The 22,124-nt window shown below is 34.6% G+C and overlaps 2 protein-coding genes across 2 annotated transcripts; one reads left to right on the top strand and one right to left on the bottom strand.

Moving 5' to 3' along the window:
• The first annotated feature begins 8,517 nt into the window (after nt 1-8,517).
• Nucleotides 8,518-9,373, top strand: LOC106395334 (zinc finger protein GIS3-like). Its single transcript, XM_013835828.3, has one exon. It carries the CDS (start codon nt 8,579-8,581, stop codon nt 9,281-9,283), a length of 705 nt encoding a protein of 234 aa, XP_013691282.2. The 5' UTR covers nt 8,518-8,578; the 3' UTR covers nt 9,284-9,373.
• Nucleotides 9,374-15,674: 6,301 nt separating this feature from the next.
• Nucleotides 15,675-19,009, bottom strand: LOC106419490. The gene has a single exon (XM_048755468.1). The coding sequence runs from the start codon at nt 18,757-18,759 to the stop codon at nt 18,259-18,261; it is 501 nt and encodes a 166-aa protein (XP_048611425.1). The 5' UTR covers nt 18,760-19,009; the 3' UTR covers nt 15,675-18,258.
• Between the last annotated feature and the right edge of the window lie 3,115 nt (nt 19,010-22,124).

Below are 22,124 nucleotides of genomic sequence, written 5' to 3'. Positions count from 1 at the left end.
TAAAGCTTGGAGAGAAGCTCAGGAGTCGAAAAAATGTATTCCGTTGCCACAGAATGTGGATCTCTCTCGCCATGTGTCTAACCCCCATGTACCCCAATTCCCTCTTGTTGCAGGATCCTCGTGGAGCGTCTACTCTGATGCTGCTTGGGACTCTAGAACCGGAAACTGTGGTATGGGCTGGCACTTCAGCGACAGCATGGCTTCACCAGCAGGAAGCAACTTCTCAAAACGCCGCTCAGTCCCCTCAGCCCTTGTAGCAGAGGCATTGGCGTTAAAGACCGCAATCTCCGAAGTGGTCAACCGTGGCATTGATTCTCTTAGAGTGTTCTCTGATTCCAAAAGCCTCATCTCACTGCTTGTTACCAAGAAGAACCACACTTGGATTCAAGGAACACTCTTCGATATTCACTATCTATCTAGTTCGTTTAGTAACATATCTTTCCATTTTATCCCGCGTGTGGGAAATACTCTAGCTGATACTCTTGCGAAATCAGCGCTGCTATCCTTAATCAGCTCTCCGTCTGTGGATGAGTAAAAACTACTTATGTTTTCTTCTTTAGCTAATCAAGTATGGTTTTCGATCAAAAAAAAAAAGACACTGTAATATTATTTATACGAATTTTGTATCATCGAGTTATACTAACAGTACTTATAACTTAGTTTAACGAGCTAATTCTCAAGAAGCTTTAGATAACCTTCGTCATCATAGCCTAGTTTTAGATGTTTTTTTCCAAGTCGTCATTTTAATAAAGTTCAAAAAAAAAGTCGTCATTTTAATTCGTATCATAAACATATCTTTGTGTTTTACATTACTAGTCAATTCAAAGCCTAGTAGCTAAACGTGAAACGCTTACATGTTTTTTACCTTTGCATGTTTATGATAAGAATTAAGAATGGGAATAAAATTTATATAGGAAGGTAAAACTGTGGGTTCATACAAAAAGTATATTACACGATAACTTTGAAAATAAATGTTTAGCAAACTATTGAATTCAAATATAAATCGATTGGATTCGTAGTTAGATGTTAACTAATTAAAATTTCTGGAACGGAAGAAATCATCAAATTCTGCCAGAAGTAATATTTTGAGAATCGAGGGTTTTTTTTTACCGAGCGTTAATTTCAGCTTGCTTACTAGTGTAACGGTCTGAACGGAGCCCGAAAGTTTATTTTAGTTTGTTTTGTTAGTGGGAATTGGCTTTCAACACCACAACATAAAGTGACTAAATTTCTGATGTCTGATTTTTTTTGTAAAGGCTTTTACCGTTCAAGCCTCAGCTCGAATTCGTTGTTAACTTTTCGTGAAGATTAATCAAAATATATTTTGCTATTGTAGTGTATGGTTTTTATCTTAAAAGATGCTTAGTCTAATAAGTTGATTTAAATGAAAGTAAGTTGTGCTAAAAGATAAATAAAAGATTTTCTAATAGTTTTCCATGGTCGCTTCCTCGATGTGAGGCATAAAACGTGGCTGCTTATCTAACAAAGAAAATATGTGGCTGCTTATATCTTGAGACCACGGATCAATGATCATATTAAATGTTGTTTATATATTCTGTTTTAGTTAACTTTTATAACGATACTTTACGTAAGTACTAAATCACGTGTATCAAAGCTTTATCAGAGAACATTGCAGAACTGCGTAGTAATAAAGTATAACTGGAGTATAACTTGCATCGAACTAAAAAGAAAAAAAAAACTTGCATCGAACTTCCATATGTATAATATGCATACACATATGTTGTTATCTTAAAATATTTTCTTAAAAGATATGTATATGAATAATTGAATATACTAGTGTATAACAGTAAAAATATCAAGATTCTTATAGATATATTTTTATTCTAACTGTTCCTTTTTTTTTTCTGAAAAATCGTTCCTTTTCTTCTTACAATTCTGCATTTACAATTCTGCATTAGTAGTTTAAAACAGTTTCTGAATTTCATATCCATGGCAGATGCTTCCTAAATAATACTCTTTCCATTACATTTTAATTTTTTAAATGTAAAATTTTTATTTCAAAATAAATATAGTTTATATTCTATTGATTTTATATTCTAATTTATTTTTCTGTTGATTCAAATGTGGTTACATGTACATATAATAATTTTTTATTTACAAATTTACATAATTTTTTAATCTGTGTGCACAGATTTAAAACGACAACTAAAATAAGACCGAAAGAGTATTATAATTAATAATTTCCTAGCGATTAGTAAAGCCCGATTTTTTTTTCTTTTTTTTTTGTCGACAAGTAAAGCCCGATTAATAATGGCATTTAAGAGTATAGATGTATCTGTGTGACAGTGCGTGCATGTTAATGTAACCACTTGACGTGTCCCACTTTGATTAATTTGTAAGTTTGCAGCCTAAAGCCCCTCTGCTTTAAGAAAAGCTATATCTAGTATTAAAAAAACATTTAATTTGCTCGATTAAGTGTCACTTGGAATGTATGATGGGGCTTCGGGATGAATCATCACACCCCACCATCTTTGGTTGGCTTCAGAAAGATGCTTAGGAGATATCTATTAAAGGAGATTGGGATTTGAATAATCAAATGTCTAATTTTGGTTTTTGTGGAGTCTTCCTGATGTGTGGGTCAAGATTAAACTAATCGCATTTATCAACCAAAAGCTACATTATAGTTTTATTATTCTCTTTTGTGGGATCGACTTTATTTTAAAGTAATAGTTTATTATAAACCCCATTGGTTGAATTTCGCTGCTAATCAAATTATGGTGGGTCATAATGTTGATCTTGGAGATCTTGTAATGATAATATAAACACCATTTATGTCAAAATCGATTAGACTAATTGATAAGAAAACCTAAATGGTGCTAGAAAAAACCATCAAGATATATACAGCTGGTACTTCTATTTGTCAAATAATAACACTTTTGCCGGGACTATAGATTGAATGAAGAGATCAATTGTATTATTCCCAAATTCGTGATTAATTATGAATTTCAAGAGATTAAACATCACTATTATCAGATTGTCAACCGTTTGGTTGATGGTTGCCATCAGTTTCTTGTCTATAAACATCACTTCTTTACCATGGAAAATATGTTTAACCCGTTATGCTGTAAGAAAGAACTTCTTCATACTTATATAGGTTTGATTATAGTGTCTTATAGTGTCGGCTCTGTCTTTAAGCAGAAGCTTTAGCGGTTAAAACTGGCCTTTTAGAGGCAGTCAACTTGGGATTACGAACGTCTGACTATCTGGTCAGATTCACAGTCTTTCAGCACCATCATCTCGTCCCGATCGAAATCAGTTGAAGCACAAGGAGTGCTATTTGATATTGAGCATCTTTGTAATCTTTTTTCTGCTGTTTATTTTCGTCATGTTCCCAGGCTTAACAATGTTGAAGCTGATGCTTTAGCAAAGTTTGCTCTGTCGAACCCTCAGAACATTGTTTGATTGCTTTATCTAATGAAGGTTTGTTCAAAAAAAATAAACGACTAACAGTGATTTGTGAAAGGTATAAAATTGTTGATAGAAATTATAGAATCAGAGGACAATTTTATTTTAACTTAGTTACATGATTTAAATAATAGGATTTTATTTTATTATTCGAACATTATTTTGTGCAATAGTGGAACTGTGGAAGTACGTAATGACAGAACACACATCATAATTTCGAAGTGTAGTTGGTAAAAAAAACCTGTGAAATTATTAAATCATTTTAACATTATGTCATTTGTCTATTAAAACCATAATGTTTACTAATTTGAATATTGTAGCCACAGAAATTTAAATAATCCACATGAATTGCAGCTCCATTTCATTGGTATGTCCATTTACCACCACCTAACAAGATAGAAAGAAAGATCTCATATAAAAATATCGTTATATGTTTTCCAATGGACCAAATTTTCATTCAATCGATTTAAATTTGAGACCTAGAAACATCGACTTGTTCAAGAAGAAATTTAAATCCTATCAGTTTATAAACTTTATACTCAAAGCAAGTTGGCCAATACTTTCTCCTTATTTTCCTTTTAAAAACTTTCATTAAACTGGAGTGAAGTAATTTAAAGAAACTTTTTTGTGCCATAAATCTTTGGTCAAATTTTATTTGGACAATTTCTGGTGAAACCGGTTCTCAACTGTCTTAAGACGCAAGATTAGTGGTCTTCCATCTCAATGAGATGCATGTTTATTTGAAAATTCTGGAAATTTTGTAGTAGCTTTGAACAAAGTTGGGCTAACATGGCTATGGTTCATGTAATCTCTATAATATATATATAAAGACTTTTCTATTTTTCTATTTCAAATCTGTTTATGGAGAAGGTAGCAAGAGATATAGACATTGTGGATTCATAATCACATGTATAATCCTTAATTAGTGGAGATAATCTATAAGTGCCTATATCCACCCACTTTCTCATATTTGGAACCTTTCTCTTAGCCCCTAACTAAATGACTATGTCAAGTGGCCACCGAGCAGATCTGGTCCCCAAGCAAGAAAAAACCTAAACATTTAAACTCTTAAATTACATTTGAAAGTTAATTCTAGGATTGGCAATCTTTGTTTTCTAAAGTATGCTAATCTTTGTTTTTCTAGTAATAGGATAGGCCAATATATATATATGCTTGTATGTGTTCTCAAACCATACACACATTATATTAGTCCTTCAGTTGCATAAAGAAACGAGGAACATATTACTCGATGCACAAAACATTATTAATAAAAAAAGTCAAAACAAAGTTCCATTGGATGCGCTAAAGAAAGAAAAAGAAGGGGAAAGTTAATTGCATGTTGGACATCATTTTGCTTTTAGTTATTTCCAATAAGAAATATTTGATGTATAACATGATTATCATGATAAAAAATAGTGACAAAACAATCTACCTGCATAAGTAAATTGTAGGTCCACATGACATGCATATTGTATATCGAGGAGCGTAGGGTTGAGATTCTTAGAAGGATTAGTTAATCATCTATATTTTCAGTTTTAAAATTCTAAAATAAATTAGGTCTAGTTTAACGAAATTGGTGTATGTAAATAATAATCGACCTAGGGGTGAGATTACGCATATTATGTTCGCTACAAGTTGAACACTCAGTAATTTTAAAACAAAATTTCCAAGGTTTTCGATAATCAAAGTTCGCTGGAACGAATTCTCTGATGATCGTGTTCTCCATGAAACAGAGATCTCCGATAGATTTCAAAAGAAAATTGAAGCATCTTCAACACATATTTGAGTTAGTTTTATAATATTATGTCACCATATGAATGCCAAAATCAATTTGATTAGGGATTTGTAAGTGACTTTGGGTGTGAGAAGAGATTTGAAGAAGATAGATACAAGCAACCAGCGAAAACGAGTAATGCAGATTCGCCTGGAGATATATAATTAAAAGGGAGACAAGATGGGACATTTCTGCAGCCCCTAACGAAGACTTTAGTTCATAAGATTTACACAATTATTACTTTTGCACAAAGAAAAGCTTAATCAAATTCGAAACCACCCAATTAGCTTTTGATTGAGTAAGTAAGATTCGCAAATCTGTGAGCCCTCTTTATATATATATACTTAATCTGATTGATGTATACAAGTGTGTGCGTGTGAATCTTAACGTTAATCACGCAAACGTACTCGTGGAACAAGGAGTCGTCATTTGGTACGTAATTTGTGGGGAACATGTTAACATCTGAGACTTTTTTTTTTTTTGCTCATTCCTCTGTTTTTTTCTGATGTTTTAATGAACCTAGTAGTGTTCACATTACTTACCATTGTCTTCTGATGTTTTTTTTCCAAAGCCAGCTTACTTGTTTTAGATTAAACTGAACATTATTCAAATCTGGATTTCAATATTTTAATATATGGCAAAACATGTTTTTTTTTCTTAATATTATATTTATTTAAAATACGAAAAAACTCGAATCGGGGTTCGGGGATTTCGGAATCGATTACAGATTTGAATCAGCGAACCCGTTTCTATCCCAACCTACTAAGTTTCCTTTACACAAACCTGACCTGCACAGTCCACTTAAAAAAGAAAGACATACGCGGAACCGATATCGTTCTCAACCAGTGGATCTCTCTTGCATGTGAAGATGGAATAAATGCAGGAGATCCACATTGCTAGTACACCCCGAGCCTAAGCGACTGTACTCATCATATGAGCCGACCTTCCAACCGGAGTAGTTGACTACCGGTTACTTCAACAAACCGCAATCTATCTGGACAATGAAGCTCATAAAAGCCGGGAAATCAGGGAAGGATCCGAGACAACCAAAACACTTACAAAGGTAGAATCTCCACACCTTCAACTTCAAGCAAGAGAACAGGTTGGATAAGGGTAGCTTATCGACTCAGCAATCAGTGCCTGCAAAAAGAGAAGGAGCCGTCCTACCTACTTAACCAAGCGGTCAATCAGGCACTGGGATGGCCATACACCACACAAACCTAAAAATTTTCATAAATTCTATCAACGAAAATTCAACACAAAATGGGCAATTATCATTGTACTCGAGTAAAAAAATTTCCTCAAGCTTGCAAAAATATATATGCTGTATTTTCAGATTAGACATTAATATAAGAAAACTAACAAGAAATCCTTCATCATTTCAAGAATTTTTTATGTATATCACTAAATCAAATGTCATGTCGGTTCGTATAACTTTCAAATCTTGAATATGAATCCAGTTTTTGTGAGAAAAATTCATGTCAAACTACATACTGAAACCATGGTTTGTATAACCACGATTATTATAATAATCTTAAAAAAATATAACTAAAATACAATATTTGGAATGTTATACTCAACCAACTTATAGACTACCTCCGTTCAAGGAAATTAGAAATACAATTCCTATTTTTAGGTATGAAATTAACCAAATGATATCAATCTTACTAACACAATCGCCATATTCATTTCAATCTTTTAAATGTGATCTATTGAATAACCACATACGAATATTCTTATTTGAACAACATCCTAATTGTTTGAGCTAATTGTTAGGCTAAGTTTTGATAATGTAGCTTAAATATTATTAATTTAAATAATAAAGCAATCATTTTCATTTGACTTATCAAATATTGATATTATTATTTAATTAAATCCAAAATATTAATTATATTTAAGTTAAGCGATGTTTTTAAAACTGGACCAACCTGGTTGGTCAAACTGTTGCTCTTTCTTTTATCTGGTTAGAATTGCGGTTTTAACATATTTGAATTAAACATAAGAAATTGATCAATAATCCAGTTAAATTTGCTGAAGCCGATGACCCAGTTCAATATCGAAACTCGATTTTTGCAGTTTTGAATCAAAACTTAAATTCATAATTTAAAATATATGTTAAAATGTCATATTTTAATTGTTATTATTGTTTTCTCATTAAAATTTGATTTTAAAAATCATATATATCTATATATATTATTATTTACAATACTTTTTATATTTAGTTTTAAACAATATTTTAAAAATTGGACTGGACCGGTCGGACAGCAACTCTTTCCTTTATCTGATTAGAAGTTGTATTAAAAACCTTATTTAAATTAACTCGACAAATTGTTAAAAAATCAGTCAAACACACCAAAACCGGTGACCTGTCTTAATACCAACACTCGGGTTTTCAATTTTGAATTAAAAAATAAAAATTATAAACTTATAAAATATTTCAAATAGTAATATTATTTTAAATGTTATCTAGCAAACCTGTAAAATATATTTTCAAATAGCAAACATATTTCGTATTGATTTTTTTTTTTCAAAACCACGCTTATTTTACATACTGCATGAACGTTAGTTATATTGTGCCGTACCTTATTTTGCACCGTTTATATCATCAAAATCCACGATTATCATTTTTTTAACATAATTATCACTTTTTAGAATATTAACATTTTTAAGTTTATAAACACTTAAAATTCAGCATTTAAGCTTCTTATTTATTGTCATTAGGTTGGTAGAGTGTCCATTGAGTTGTACATTACGATATAGAGAATATTCGGGTTAATGATTTATCGAAATGGATAGAAACTTTAATAGAGTGTTTTTATATTGTTTTTGAGCAGTTCTCACTTCACAAACAGTTTAAGCACAAAGTTCAGAATACCTGAGGAGTTCCACGATTATCATTATGACTGTTAGAATCACAGAAAATGAAAGAAAACCAAAAATGTAGATGGAAAAGAACAAGTATAACATTAGTCAAAAAAGGAAGAAAAAAAAAAGAACAAGTAGAAAAAATTAACACACATAAAAGATTAAGCCGAAACTGGAGAATTCCTAACACTGAAAAAAAACGAGACAAATAAAATACAAGTGGGCCCGGTCCCATTATCCATGTCGTCTCGGTCCGTGTGTTCCTCAAACTCCCACTTTCACTTTTCTCTTAACTTCTAGGGATGATCACAAAGTAAAAAAAAAAAGAAATCATATATTTCACACACATACACACTTGCAGTCTTGCACAGTGTCTCCCATGTTACTGTACAAAGTCCACATCTCAGTTACTTCCACGTTTCTTATATATATGCCTTCGACACATCCAGCTCCTCTTATTAAAAACCCATCTCTCTCTCTCTTTCTCTAAAACATAACAATTCTACATATATAATGGAGGAGATTGATTTTCGTTCAAAGACATCAACTTCTCGTCTAAAGCTATTTGGATTTAGTGTTGATGGAGAAGAAGATTTGTTCGATCAGTCGGTGAGAACTAACCAATCATCCGTATCGACGGAGCCTAGCGAGTTTCCGGTGGGATCCTCGGGAGGAAGTGGTAGTGGTGTACGAAGCCGAGGAGTAGGAGGAGGAGGAGGAGAGCGTAAGTATGAGTGTCAATACTGTTGTAGGGAGTTTGGAAACTCTCAAGCTTTGGGCGGTCACCAAAACGCTCACAAGAAAGAGCGTCAGCAACTCAAACGCGCTCAGCTTCAAGCTACACGAAACGCTGCCGCTAATTATTCGAACGCTGGATCTGCGTCTCCGTATTTACGGAATCCTATAGTCTCCGCCTTCGCTCCTCAGCCTCATCACCTATCTTCCGCCATGTCTCCGCCGGGGGGAGGAGGTCCTTGGATGTATCTTCCACGTGTATCACCGTCACACCTTCACGTGCCACATGGGTGCGTGATTCAGGATGGTGCGGGTGGGTTCTCGTATGATTCTGGATTTAGGTTTAATGGATCTCAGATGAGACACGTTCAGACTCATGGGCCAAGACCATCGGTGAAAGGATTTTCAAGAGAAGTGGGACCAACTTTTGATGATGGATTAGGGTTGGATTTGCATCTGAGTCTTGCACCAGCTGGTCATTAATGTTTAATCATATGCCTCCTGCAAGTATAACAGGAGGGTAGCTCGTGTATAATTCTCTACATTTTAATTGATTTTATTTATTTATAGTGATTTTAAATTCCAGTATTGTTTGTGTAGCAAAAGTATTTAGCCTTCAATCATGTTTCACTCCCAAAAAAAAGTACTCAGAATGCTTTAACCAATTCATGTACAAAGTCCAAGAAGATATAACGTATTGTTGTGATTCCTGAAGCTCTAATAAGTTTGAGTCGGTCGGCCTAGACCTATTAAATTAACAAAATAACTGAGTTACAAAGCAGACGTGACAAGTAAATAATAGAAATAAAGCTGCATGTATAACTGAGTTACAAAGACTTGAAATCATTTGTAAACAAACATTATTGTAAAAAAGCAATGTACGATATACGACCTCTGGATAACATAAAAACATATCCCGAATTTTTTTTTCCTGGTAATCCAGGGGTATTTTGGAGTCGAATCCCAACCAACTAATTTTTTAGAAACTTATCATAGATATCATGCATACCAAATTGCTTTATTGAAAATTCAAATTCATTAGATATCTTTGTCGCCTGAACATACAAATAGATAAATGTGAGATGATAAGTTTCAAATTTAGTGTATTTAGCACCTTTGCAAATTTGTTGTACCATCCGACTACGTTCGTGTAGTTTTTGAACATAATTATTGTTTTAAACATAATTATGTCTCGAACGAAATAGGGATATGAAATTATTGTTTTTAACATAATTATAAAATTGTGGGATATTGAAAATTTTGCAAGTTTGCGGCAAAATTGAGCTTAAATTACTAAATTAGTCAAAAGGGCCTCACTCGACATTTTCGTTATGCGTTTGAAATTGATACGGCTCCAAAGTTCTGAGGTCTATATATGCACGATTTGTTTTATATTCAGCATTGATCCTACGTAAGCATATCATTATCAATCAAATTATAATTGGCTATTTACTTGGAGTTGTCGCGTTTAATTTCTTGGTTCTCATTTAGAAAATGATATATATTTAAAAACTTTGCGACGCCTATATTTTAACCAAATAAGAACTTATAAATTCTAGAATATGCCGGTCCATGTTATTGTTAGTCTATTACCGTACTAATCTAATACAGTTCAGTTATAAATGTTTTCACATATGTGGATTGTAGGACCAATGAATCCTTAGTTCAATTAATAGGAACTAGATATGCTTTAACTCTAACTTATCAAAGTCAATTCTCTTTGTTCTTAAGTTTGATTACCAATTCTCTTTATTCTTAAGTTCAATTATTTGTGACCATTCGCTAGCAACGGCTATAAAGAAATGAAAAGTTTATAAAATACAGAGAGTTTTGGCGAATATTAGTATATGTATATGATGTAGACTTTAAAACAAACCTTTTTGGAATTACATCCTGTAATGCCCTTGATAATATTATGTGAATGGAAGTATTATATTAAACGTGTACATATCATAAGTTTTTTATATATACACTATCGACTGATTCAGCCATTTAATTCCAGTAGAAACACACTTAGTAATACATAATGAACTACCCCAAAAATGTATTATTCAGTCTGACTTGAGTTTAGAATACATTTTGACTAATGCCAGGAAATAGACCAATCGTTTGTTATGACCCAATATGTTAACCACTTGCACCGAAGCTTAAGTACAGAATGACCAAATAATTATAATTTAGTTCCCAGCAAAAATCAAATTCAAAACCAACGTAGATCCACATTGAACAGCAAAATATTACGACTAGGCTACCATCACTCGGTTGTACGTATCATAAGTTATGTGTAATGTTTGTGCAATGTGCATGCATAAAACATACATGATCCGAAAGATACCAATTCGTTTAAATGGTTGTGTGACTAGAGGTGATGATGATTATGATACGTTTGGATAATAAGTGTGACTTTATGTCCTAAAACTCTCTCGATCAGAGCTATGATCTAGTTTGTTTCTCCGGTGATTGGTGACCAGTTGTCATCGTTGGTCGCCATCTCTGCCTTCCCTTTTTCTTTGGTCTTCACCTCGTACCCTTCTTCTTTCTCTCTCTTTTTTCTTACTCCAAAATGCTCTCTGTTTTGTATCACTACTGGTGTTTACTCTCCGACAGTCCTAAAAATGATTTTCACAGGTGTCCTCATCACCCTCTAGAACATTGGCGAGGAGTCATGTTTTAGATCTAATTGAAGGTTCCCTTGCGTATAATCTCTATGGTGGATGACTACGAATCTAGGTCAGATCTACCTTTTTGGATCGACTACAGTTGTCAAGACTTTTGCTCTCTCTCTCTCTCTCTCTCTCTCTCTCTCTCTCTCTCTCTCTCTCTCTCTCTCTCTCTCTCTCTCTCTCTCTCTCTCTCTCTCTTTCTTTTTCCCACTGTTGTTCATTTTCACGGGTTGTCCAGGCTTCTCCTCATCTAGCGAGAATAACGGTACTGGAGATTACCGTCGAGGACCCCTGCTTTTGGATCTCAGCTAATCTCGGTGATTTGGTATTATTGTTTTGACTCTTTTCTACCTATCGAAGTTTTGTGGGATTTGAGAACTAGCCTAGATCTAGATCGTTCTTGTGCAGAGAAACTTCATTCATCAGTCTTGTCATCTTGTTCGTTTAGAGCTATGACTCTTGTTCTTCAATCCCTCGCAAGAAGCTTCGTGAAGAGGAGTTCTACCTCATTGATGGTTGGGAAATCTTTACCTACTCCAAGGAAGTGGCCGATGCAAGAAAAAGTTTATTCATCGCCTGTTTCCTCAAGAGTTATTGTGCTTCACCACTTGATTTTGGTTTCGGTAGTGTGGATCTCCGGTCTCCAAATCGTTTACCTTAGGTTTTATTGATATTGTTGTGTGATAGCGTGATGGCCGGGGCCGGGGCCCGGACACCTAACCATCTCCGCCTATTTCATTGTAACAAATTCTCTGAGATTTCTCTGTCTCTATCCTTTTTCTTGACCAATTAACTTTTTTTTTGTTGCAAGTTTCGGCAATTAAGGGTCCTCTTAGTCCTTGTAGGCCAGAATAGCTATATTTTCTGATCTCTTGTTCTAGCTTTGGTCTGGTTCATCAGAATTAGATTGAACCTAGTGCTGTATCTAAGGATCTTTTCCTTTTTTAAAAGGGATTTTAAGTAGAACTTTGCTTTCCTAAGCAGTTTGAAATAGAGATGGCAAACAGGTTGTCCCGTTCCATCCCGTCCTAGATCACAGCGGGATTGTCTTGAAGCGGGTAACGGTGGGTCAGGCCCACGCAGGAGTGCATTCTTTGGAATGGGTGCCCAAACCCGTCCCGCTATATGTACAAGCTTTTGTGGGTCGGCCCGCGGGACAGGTGTTAATAATACACACAACATGACGCTTAATGCCATTCCAGAACGCTTTAGGCCACTCTAGAACATGATTTAGGTCGTCGATTAAATTGTATCTGCTTCATCAGTCATGATTTGCTTTTTTTTTTTATTCAAAACAATAATTGTAGTTACTTTTGTCACACTCCAAACATATTGACATACCAAGTAAAGATAAGTGCAGAATATTTTTTCATTTGCTTATAACTCATAAGTTCATAACCAATGCTTTAGTTTGATGAATCAAAAAATTAAATAAAAAAAAACAACAAATCAAAGTTGTCAATTCCAAAGTAAATAAAAAGAGAACACCAAATCAAAACACTGCCAGAGCTCGAATCACCATCGTCGGACTTCGAATCATCGTGGTCGGAGTTCGAATCGTAATTTTCGGAGTTCGAATCATCATCGCCGGAGTTCCTTTCATTTTCTCGAGGGAAGTCACAAGAATCACCTTCTCTCTCTCTCTCTCTCTCTCTCTCTCTCTCTCTCTCTCTCTCTCTCTCTCTCTCTCTCTCTCTCTCTCTCTCTCTCTCTCTCTCTCTCTCTCTCTCTCTCTCTCTCTCTCTCTCTCTCTCTCTCTCTCATTTTTTCAGATAACACAAGAAATGAAAAAACCCCGGCCTAATACCGTCCGACGACAGTCGTTGGCCCGCCGGACCTGCGGTCAAAGTCCATGATTGCCATCTCTAGTTTTAGATTCAAGTCACCTAGTATCTTATTACCATTTCTTTGAAATAAATTCATAATACTTCACCAAAAAAAAAAATCATGGTACGTCTGTGCCGAAATACAAAATACAAGCACTTTATCTAGTGGAGAAAATCTGACGCTAAGCTGAAACTTATAAACAGAAAATGCATATATGTATATATATATATACATATTTTCATATGAATGTGGATATGTGTATTACCAAAATAAAAGAAGAACAATTTTTATTGGAAATATAGTGCGTACATTTAGAAAATAATAGATGTCACAAGTTAGGGAGGAATCCCCGGATACCGGAATTTGAGATAATAAAATTATTATAATCAACCATATTTATATTAATATGTAGGGAGGTAGGCCAGCGCATTTCATGTTTAAACATGAAATGGGATCCTAGTCACAATGACCCAATAATTTATATACAAGACACAAAGTATATCTTTGTTTTAGGAAGTTTAATAATGCAATAGGCAAATATATATGAAGTATAGATGCTATGGTGAATTGGGGCAGCTGGGCAGTACGAAACTTAAACAAAGGTTTAGAAAGTACTTTTGAACATTGATTAGTAAGAGAATTAGAGGATTGGATGGAACGATTTTAAGTTTGGTATCAGAACAGTCCACGTAGACACTTTTCTACCATTTGGAGAAATTGGCGTTTCCATAGTTGCTAAGGAGCTTCTTTGATTTTTTGTTTTTGTTTTGTGTAAATACTAAGACCATTAAAAGGTTATGGTTAGCTTTCTGGATTCCACATCGTCCACTCAGCTTTGACTGAGTCATAGTCCAATGCGTCCAAGTAAATTTCATGTGACATGAATACCAAACTCAAATTGCTCTTTGTCAATGACTTCAAAAGAACTTATGTTATGGGATCTGTCGTATAAATCTAGGGAGTAGTAACCCACTTCATTGGTGACGATGGTCTGGTAACTACATACATGTACGTATCTGTAAAGGTACCCTTCTGGAGGGGAAACTTTTACAGAGTCCTAAAACATGCTCTTTTGCTGCATCATGTGTCCTCTTTAAGGAATCCTCAAAGTACCCATCACACAATCAATCATGCAATGTATCTACCCTAATCCTAAAGTCACCCACTAAGTTATAACTTGATGTCATTATAACTCTTGAGGCTGCGTCTTAATTTTTGCATTTGCTTTTCCTCTGACAACTACACATTATACGTTCCATATATACTCTCATCTTCGTATATCATCAAATCTCAACATTGTTTTTTTTTACTGAAAATCTCAACAATGTTTCTTCAATAATGTATCTCATGCATGCATTTATGCATCCCCATTCCCCACTGAGCACAAAACCAAAGTACAAGAAAATAATGGTTTCTACTTTTCTCTACACCTGGACAGTAATGTAGACTTATAACATAGCAAAACCAAAATCTTGAATAAAAAAAAAGGAAAAAAAATCTCGAAGAACATGTGCAATATATTATACATACACATGTGAAAGAAAGTTAAGCATTTGAGAAAGTAAAAATGCAATTTTCGAAAAAAAAATGACATTTTCGTGAATAATATGAAACTTGTAAGGTGAATAGGACAAAAAAAACATGGTTTAGTTTTAGGTTTGACTTTGAGTTTTGAGTCAATTTTGCACATATAAAATAGATATATAAGTACACATCGACTTCATCGAAATCAGCCCCGAATGTGAAGATAAGGTAATGCCAAAGTACGTTGGAGGTTTTGGTAGGTTTGGGACAAGCACTAAGAAACATCATAGGGCTTGCGTGGAAAGTGATAAGACATGAGTAAGAACAATCCATTGGGTTTGGCTTTCCTTGACGCGAAATATGGACAAAGAAGAAAGATGATGGGGTGTTTGTCGAAGTCTCGTTGGTTCTCAGTGAGTCTATAACTTGTATACCCGAAGAAAATTCCTTTCTTTATAAACCTTTTGCAATTATGATGTCGATAGAGGAATTATATATAAGATAAGAATGAAGTACTAGATCTTGTCGGGGTAAGCCATTTTGCGATTCTCGTTTGTTTGTAAAATTTGATAATCAGATGAGAATTTTTTTTTCTTTGATAACTAGGCGACCGAACTTTTATCAACTGACTAATCACATGTAGAGTAGTACAATCACTGGCACCATTTGGACTCGTCAAATGAGAGTGAAAGAGATCACTGACCAAACCCGAAAGAACCATGTGACATGTTCATATACCTTATCACCCACCATTTTTTAAACAGATGAGTGAGTAACATGTACTATGTACTTAAAATCAACCGAAATGAGTTTAAACTAATATGTGGATATCGACTTTCAGTCCGACAAAGATCAAACCTGGGTCACAAGTCACATTGGGCATTGGCTGGTACAGAGCTCTACTGATACAGTGATACTATAGCACTCACCTGATAAACCCCAAACGTAACTAAAGTATATGAAAATGAGAAACTCCAGTGAAATCGACTATTGTGGCAAATTTGAACTTAGAAATAAAGAAACCATGATTAAAATCCATGATATTTGGCAGTTTCTTGCAATAACTGTAAGATATGAATTGTTTCTAATGTGTCCTGAATTACATATTTTTATGAAAAAATGATAAACGAATAGTTATTGACACTTAACCAGATAAGTTGATCATGTGACCTAGTTATCCTAAAACACACTCCATATTTTTCCGTTCGAGCTTTAAACATTATCAGTGCTTGTATTTAAGCACAATCCAGGTTCTGCCAGCGTAGTCCGGGCTCTCGGTTCTCGGTGGCCTCAAGTGGTGGAGGCGGTTCTTGGGGAGTCATTGACCGCCTCTGTGTCAACTCTTGAGTTTAGTTCACATCCGAGCGCAGTAAAGCTTCTTTACTCTCTTGCGGTGGTGTTACTTGATTTTTTTATGCAGGATTAGAGGCCTTCAGGTTTGGTGGTGGCGGTGACATCAACCCGCTCTTGCTCGGTTAATGGAGACTTGGAAGTGTGTATAACTTGGGTTCTCAAGCATCTTCTAGGTAAGGTTCTTGATTCCTCCTCTTCTTTAGTCCATCAAGCGCGTCATCCGCAGTAATGGTTACAAGTTTTGAGGTTTTCATCGGAAGCTAGCTACTTCGGAGATGATTTGGAAAGTTTCAGCATCTGAGACAACGAAGAAAACTTCACCTTCATGCAATCTTCGTCGATGGTTGAGAATAGCAATTGATTCCAAAGAGTTTCAAAAATTGGGTTAGTGGTATGTGCCGAGTTTAGTGGATGGAGGAAACTAGAATGTAATAGATCGACTTGAGAGTTTTGTTCAAATCGAGTTTGTATTGGAAACTGAATTTTCATATTTCGAGTTAAAATATTAATATATATTTATTTTAAAAAAGGAATTAAAAATTCACATTGAGCGATTTAGCACCAAAAAAACTCACATGGAGCGTTAATGTTTGCTCGTTTTAATTAATTCTTAAGTCGTTGTTCCACAAAAAGATATCAGCTCTGTTCTTTTTGCAAACTCTGCGACCAGCGTCAGCGTTCAAAAATTACACCTATTTCCATGGCAAATACACCGCTGGCGGGGCGAAACCGATTTTTTTTCCCAGTCGCTGCGGCAAAAATAGATAATAAATCTGACGCTGAAAGCTAGCAGCGTTAGCGACCTCCGCTAATTGTGTCTCCGCCAACTTGTTGGCGTCAGATTTAGTTTTCAAAACCCGTTCAATTTTCCTTTGTCATAGCGACTTTTTTTTACGCTACCGGTGGCCGCAGCAGCGGCAATTAAAAGAACAGGCCTATCATATTGGAATTGAAGTGACCTGAACAAGAAACCAACAAACAAAAGTGCACTTACTTCTTCAATACATACATTATAGTATATAATCAGTAATGAAGAGACTCGAAGTGAACTAGCGTACAAAACTGTCCTACCAGTTTCAGAACACAGGAGTGGTTTATAAACACTTCTGAGTCTGATTCTTGTCGATCTCTCATTCGTTACTTCATCACCTCTTCCTTTTATCACCATCGTTTGCTGCATGTATGCGTGTTACATAGCGTCTAATAGATATGGAATCTATGCGAACATGCAACCATTGGAAGACCCAATAAAATGGCTGAGGGTAAATTGCCATAGGCTATAATATTATCTCCAACATCTCTTCATCCTCTCATTTTGAAAGGTTTTTGCATCCTGACAGCTTTTATCCTTTCAAAATTGAAGAAGGGTGAATAGTATATCCTAAAAATTGACGGTGCATTTTTTATATCCTCAGAACGCTGTTCACTTTTCAGTTTAATTTCTATAATTATATATGTTTCATAATCGTATAAAGAAAATTTTATTATCATATTAAAGTACTTACCGTTATATTTTCATTAAAAAAAATTTATTAACATTTTTCGTCCCACTTATGATTATATTCGACTACTTGTATTATATTTTGTCATAAATATTTTATTTCTTTATGAAAGTTTAGTGACTATAATTAATTATTAATAAGATTGAAACTTAAATTGTAAATTATAAATTCTTTTTAAAATATATTTGAGGGTGACCCTCGTCCCTTTATTTTAAGGATATGCTTGTTTGGAGATGTTCTAAAAATTTGTAACGGAAAAAACTCTCAGTGTGGGGCAAGTCCAATATTAAATTCTTGAAGATCATGAAGTGATAATATTATATGGCCAACCACCTAAATTATTCTTTTTTATCGAAAGAATTAATTTAGGTGGTTGGCATATAATGTTATCACTTCATGATCTTCAAATTTTTAAAATTAATTCATATACTTAAACTGAGATAAAATATCTAAATAGAATAAAATAATGACCTATTCTCCACCATATCAAATATGATGGAGATAAAATTAATAATACAAATGACGTGGAAAATGAAATTAATACAAACATAAACGATTTCGTAATCCAAAAAGTAACTATAACACCCAATCAGTAAAATTCCCGCTTTTGCATCCTCATCTCGTGGTAGAAATTTTGGATGAATCTCTCAGCCTTCAAATCAATCGAATCATCTTCGTGAAAGCAATCGAAAGGCTTTGAAAACTCCCTTAATGGAGAAGAAACTTCAGGGGCACAATGCAGTGGCTCTATCTCCATCTCTATCCAACTTTGTGTTATTGTATCAACAACACATTCATCACTGCATTGGCCGATGCACCGTGAAAAAATTAATAAATCGTAAATATGTTTAAGCCCCGATCTAGATATGCGAATTCGCTTCCTACAATATCGGATAAGGGATGTGCGTGAAGGTAAGAATTGATACTCTTGAAGGAACTTGTAGTTGTATTGCTGAAGTTGCTTGACCCTCTTGGCTGATCTTCTCTGATTTATGGGAAGCTTGAGTCTTGGGATAATTGGTCTTCTACAGATCGAGACTTTTAGTATTCTTGAGACCTTATGGAAAATGGGTCTTCTTCTTTGGAACATTTTGATTGAATGTTTAAAGGGTTTCTTAGAAGTGATCACATTAATGTTCAAGATTTATAGCAGATGCTAAGTTTTAAATTTTTAGATCCAACCAGGAGCGCCAAGCCAACCTGTGAAAAGTCATGGTCGGTTGTCCTTTTTAGAACCTACTTTTTCAAGTATATGTATGTATTAAGTAGCCGTTGGAGGAACGTCCTCTACAATATAATCATTATATTATATTTTAAATAAATGGTAAATTTTACTTACCTTTTCATATGGAGTAAATACTTTTCTTTTTGTAAATATTCTTTGATTTCTGTTTTAAATTAATTTTATCAGACACACTCAATTAGTGTTACAGTCATTGTACAAAAGTTTTTTGAATAAATGTAACACTATTTCAGAAAAAAAAAATTGTCTCCACCATATATATTGACAAATACAGTATATAGCTTCTCTTTCTTTCAATTCAAACATCTGATAATAGTCATAACCAACTACAAATGTGTTGTTTCTTTCCAAACAATTGGACGCAACCAATTTGGAATAGTAATATAAGGTAGGCATGAATTTGAAGTTTGGTTGAAGAAATCTCCTTGGTGTCTCAAAAATCTCATGCATTAACACCTTTGAGGTTGTCCATGAAATAGAGGTATACTGAGGTTGTCCAATCGCATGCATTAACACCTTTGAATCACTGATAAAAGGTACTGTTATATTCTAAAAATGAATCTACCAATCAACCTGATAAATTTGCAATATAATAGCTATTAGAATTGAAGTAATTGTAACTAAGCATGCCATGGAATATAGCTATTAGTGCAAGTAAATCTGGCCAGGAATGAATCTTCATAGGACGGCTCAGATGATGCAGTTAGACGTAGATCTTCATAAGACATGTAGTATTGTCGGTTGTCGATTGTCTATGTAATTTTGTTCATAAATGTAATGTCATAATAAATCAACGTTAAAAAAAGAATTGAAGTAATTGTAAGTAAGCATGCCATGGAATTTAGCTTAAAAACCTCACATATATATAATCAATATATATTGATGAGTTTTTATTGGGTCAATATTGATCAGTATCATCTGTTACAACTACTAGGAGCGTGGCCCCGCGCAAGCGCGGGATAGTTGGTCTTAAACTTGTATTTTGTGTTAGAAGATATGGTTGTTGAAAAAAAAAACAAAGTTTCTATAAGAAAAGAATAAGGAATTGAGGAGATGGTCGTTCAAAAAAAGTATACGTAAGAGATGATAGGTGAAGTTAGAAACATTAGTTAGGAGATGGTATATTATTCATAGTGGATGTCTATTGTATGAGTAGGCTTTTTGGAAGCTTGTTTTTTTTAGCCAGAGGTTTAAGTGGTCGTTTTTGGAACCCATAAACAAACCAGATGCTATTTCTCTTAGTTTGAAGCGAGGGTGAGAGATTGTTTTTTCCCTACTGCAAGTCCTGTAAAAATGCATTTGGGGCATCCATTAATCTGTTATTGGATAAAAAACTCATGATTTAGTTTGATGATACGATCCATTAAACTGGACCTTAAAATTTTGAGTACAACTAACTATTGTATTTACACAATTTAAATTAAACAAATTATCTCCAATTTGTCCAATTAGACGTATCTCTAAAATAACCTGACATGAGTCTGTAAACATTTTCTACGTTGAAACAATGTCGACAATAGCATCGTGTTGCTATGTGAACATGTATTGATACACTAAGTTAGAACATGCTTATTTTTCAGACGTTCTATTTATTTAAAATCCAAGTAACTCTTTTTCCGGTGGGAGATGGTTTGAAGATATTTCAAGACACAACCAAAGATCAAAGTAGGGAATACATAAGAAAATATTTATTTCAAATGACACGATAGCTATAAGTGGAGATGACAATTCTCGGTCTTGAAACTATCACTCAGGGGGCGTTTGGACTATTTGGCTCGTCTTCAAAGCTGGGCAGTTTTGCTTCATCAACTCCCATTGCTCTTTTCGCCGCATCAACTGTGTTGCTGGCAGATGATGTTGCTTGTCCAGCTTGGACATCCACGACTGGAGCTTGGCTGCTGCTGCTACTCTGAGACACAATTGTACATGTATGTTATTTAAGATCTGAACGGAAAAAGTTATTAAGAACTTAGATTACCCACCTCTGGCTGAGTGCCAAAGAAGATATCTCAGTGACTGCAGAGATGGTGAAAAACGATTCCTTGCCACTTAGCAGTTCAACGCAGTTTGGTAGCTCCGGTCCTTCATCACCTCTCATCTGTAACAATTTTATATGATTGTTACAATTATATATATGATTCGAGGGTCAGAGAAATCGTAACAATTTTAATAATTTTAATGTAATGTGTTAGAGCAAAAACAAACCTCCGCAAGAGCCAGAATGTTTGCATCTTTCTTGCTGACCTCCCTGTCAAAGACCACAAAACGTGGCACTTCGTTGTCGTCGTCAACAGCCAGTTCAACGGAACCTGGAAAGAGAGTAGGTTAGCTGTGAACGTGTATTTAAATTATGGTGTTCTTTTAGACATGAGACATGATTACCATTCATACCTGACTACTGACGTTCGGAGGAACGCATCTGTTGTACCGGGGTGAAGTGTCAGATTGGAGAAACACAAATTTACAAAGTTTCCAAAGAGAAGATTCTGTTTCTCAATTTATACGCCCAGCCCGTAAAAAAAACTTCAATCATGTAAACAATCAAAACATAAAACATGAAGATCAACAATGTTCACAACTAAGCCAAAACTCAAGAAGCACATGTTTTTTTACCTTTAGCGCTCCTTGCACTGATTGAGCAACTTTTTCCACGACCGTTTCGTGGTATTGGGTTCCCCTTTGAGATGGTAGATAAGAAAGCAAAAGCCAAGTCATCCCTTGGTCCATAATTTTGTTCTTATATTATGGGTTTGACAGTTGCCACTGAACTGCTAATCATGGTGAGCGTTTGGAGTCTCAGCAATATAACTTTATATAGCGAGGATGGTCATATCGGTTCGGAAACGTGTTACATAATCATTATTGATGGTCTGAGTAAATAGGGGGAGATGTAGAGATTGGGGAAGATAAAGAGTTCGTGTAAGGAGTTCATAGTTTTGAAGGAAATTGCAGGAGTAAAAGAACCCTAGATCTCACTAAAGAGAATATCAGACGACATCAAAACTTATTTGGGCCACTACGGGGATTTGTTTCATGGGCTTGGCTTCAGCCTTAAATCTAAAGATATAGGCGAAAGACTTAACGAATATGTCCACATATCAGTTAACAGATTTATTTAAGTTCGACTTTATCTTTCTGGTGAAACCCACACTATTTAAAATATAGACACGTGGATAACTTTAGGAGAAGCAAAAGTGCATCATTATATATGA

This window comes from Brassica napus, chromosome A2 (assembly GCF_020379485.1).
Source record: "Brassica napus cultivar Da-Ae chromosome A2, Da-Ae, whole genome shotgun sequence".
Lineage (NCBI taxonomy): Eukaryota > Viridiplantae > Streptophyta > Magnoliopsida > Brassicales > Brassicaceae > Brassica > Brassica napus.
This window is presented reverse-complemented; position numbering and strand designations above follow the sequence as displayed.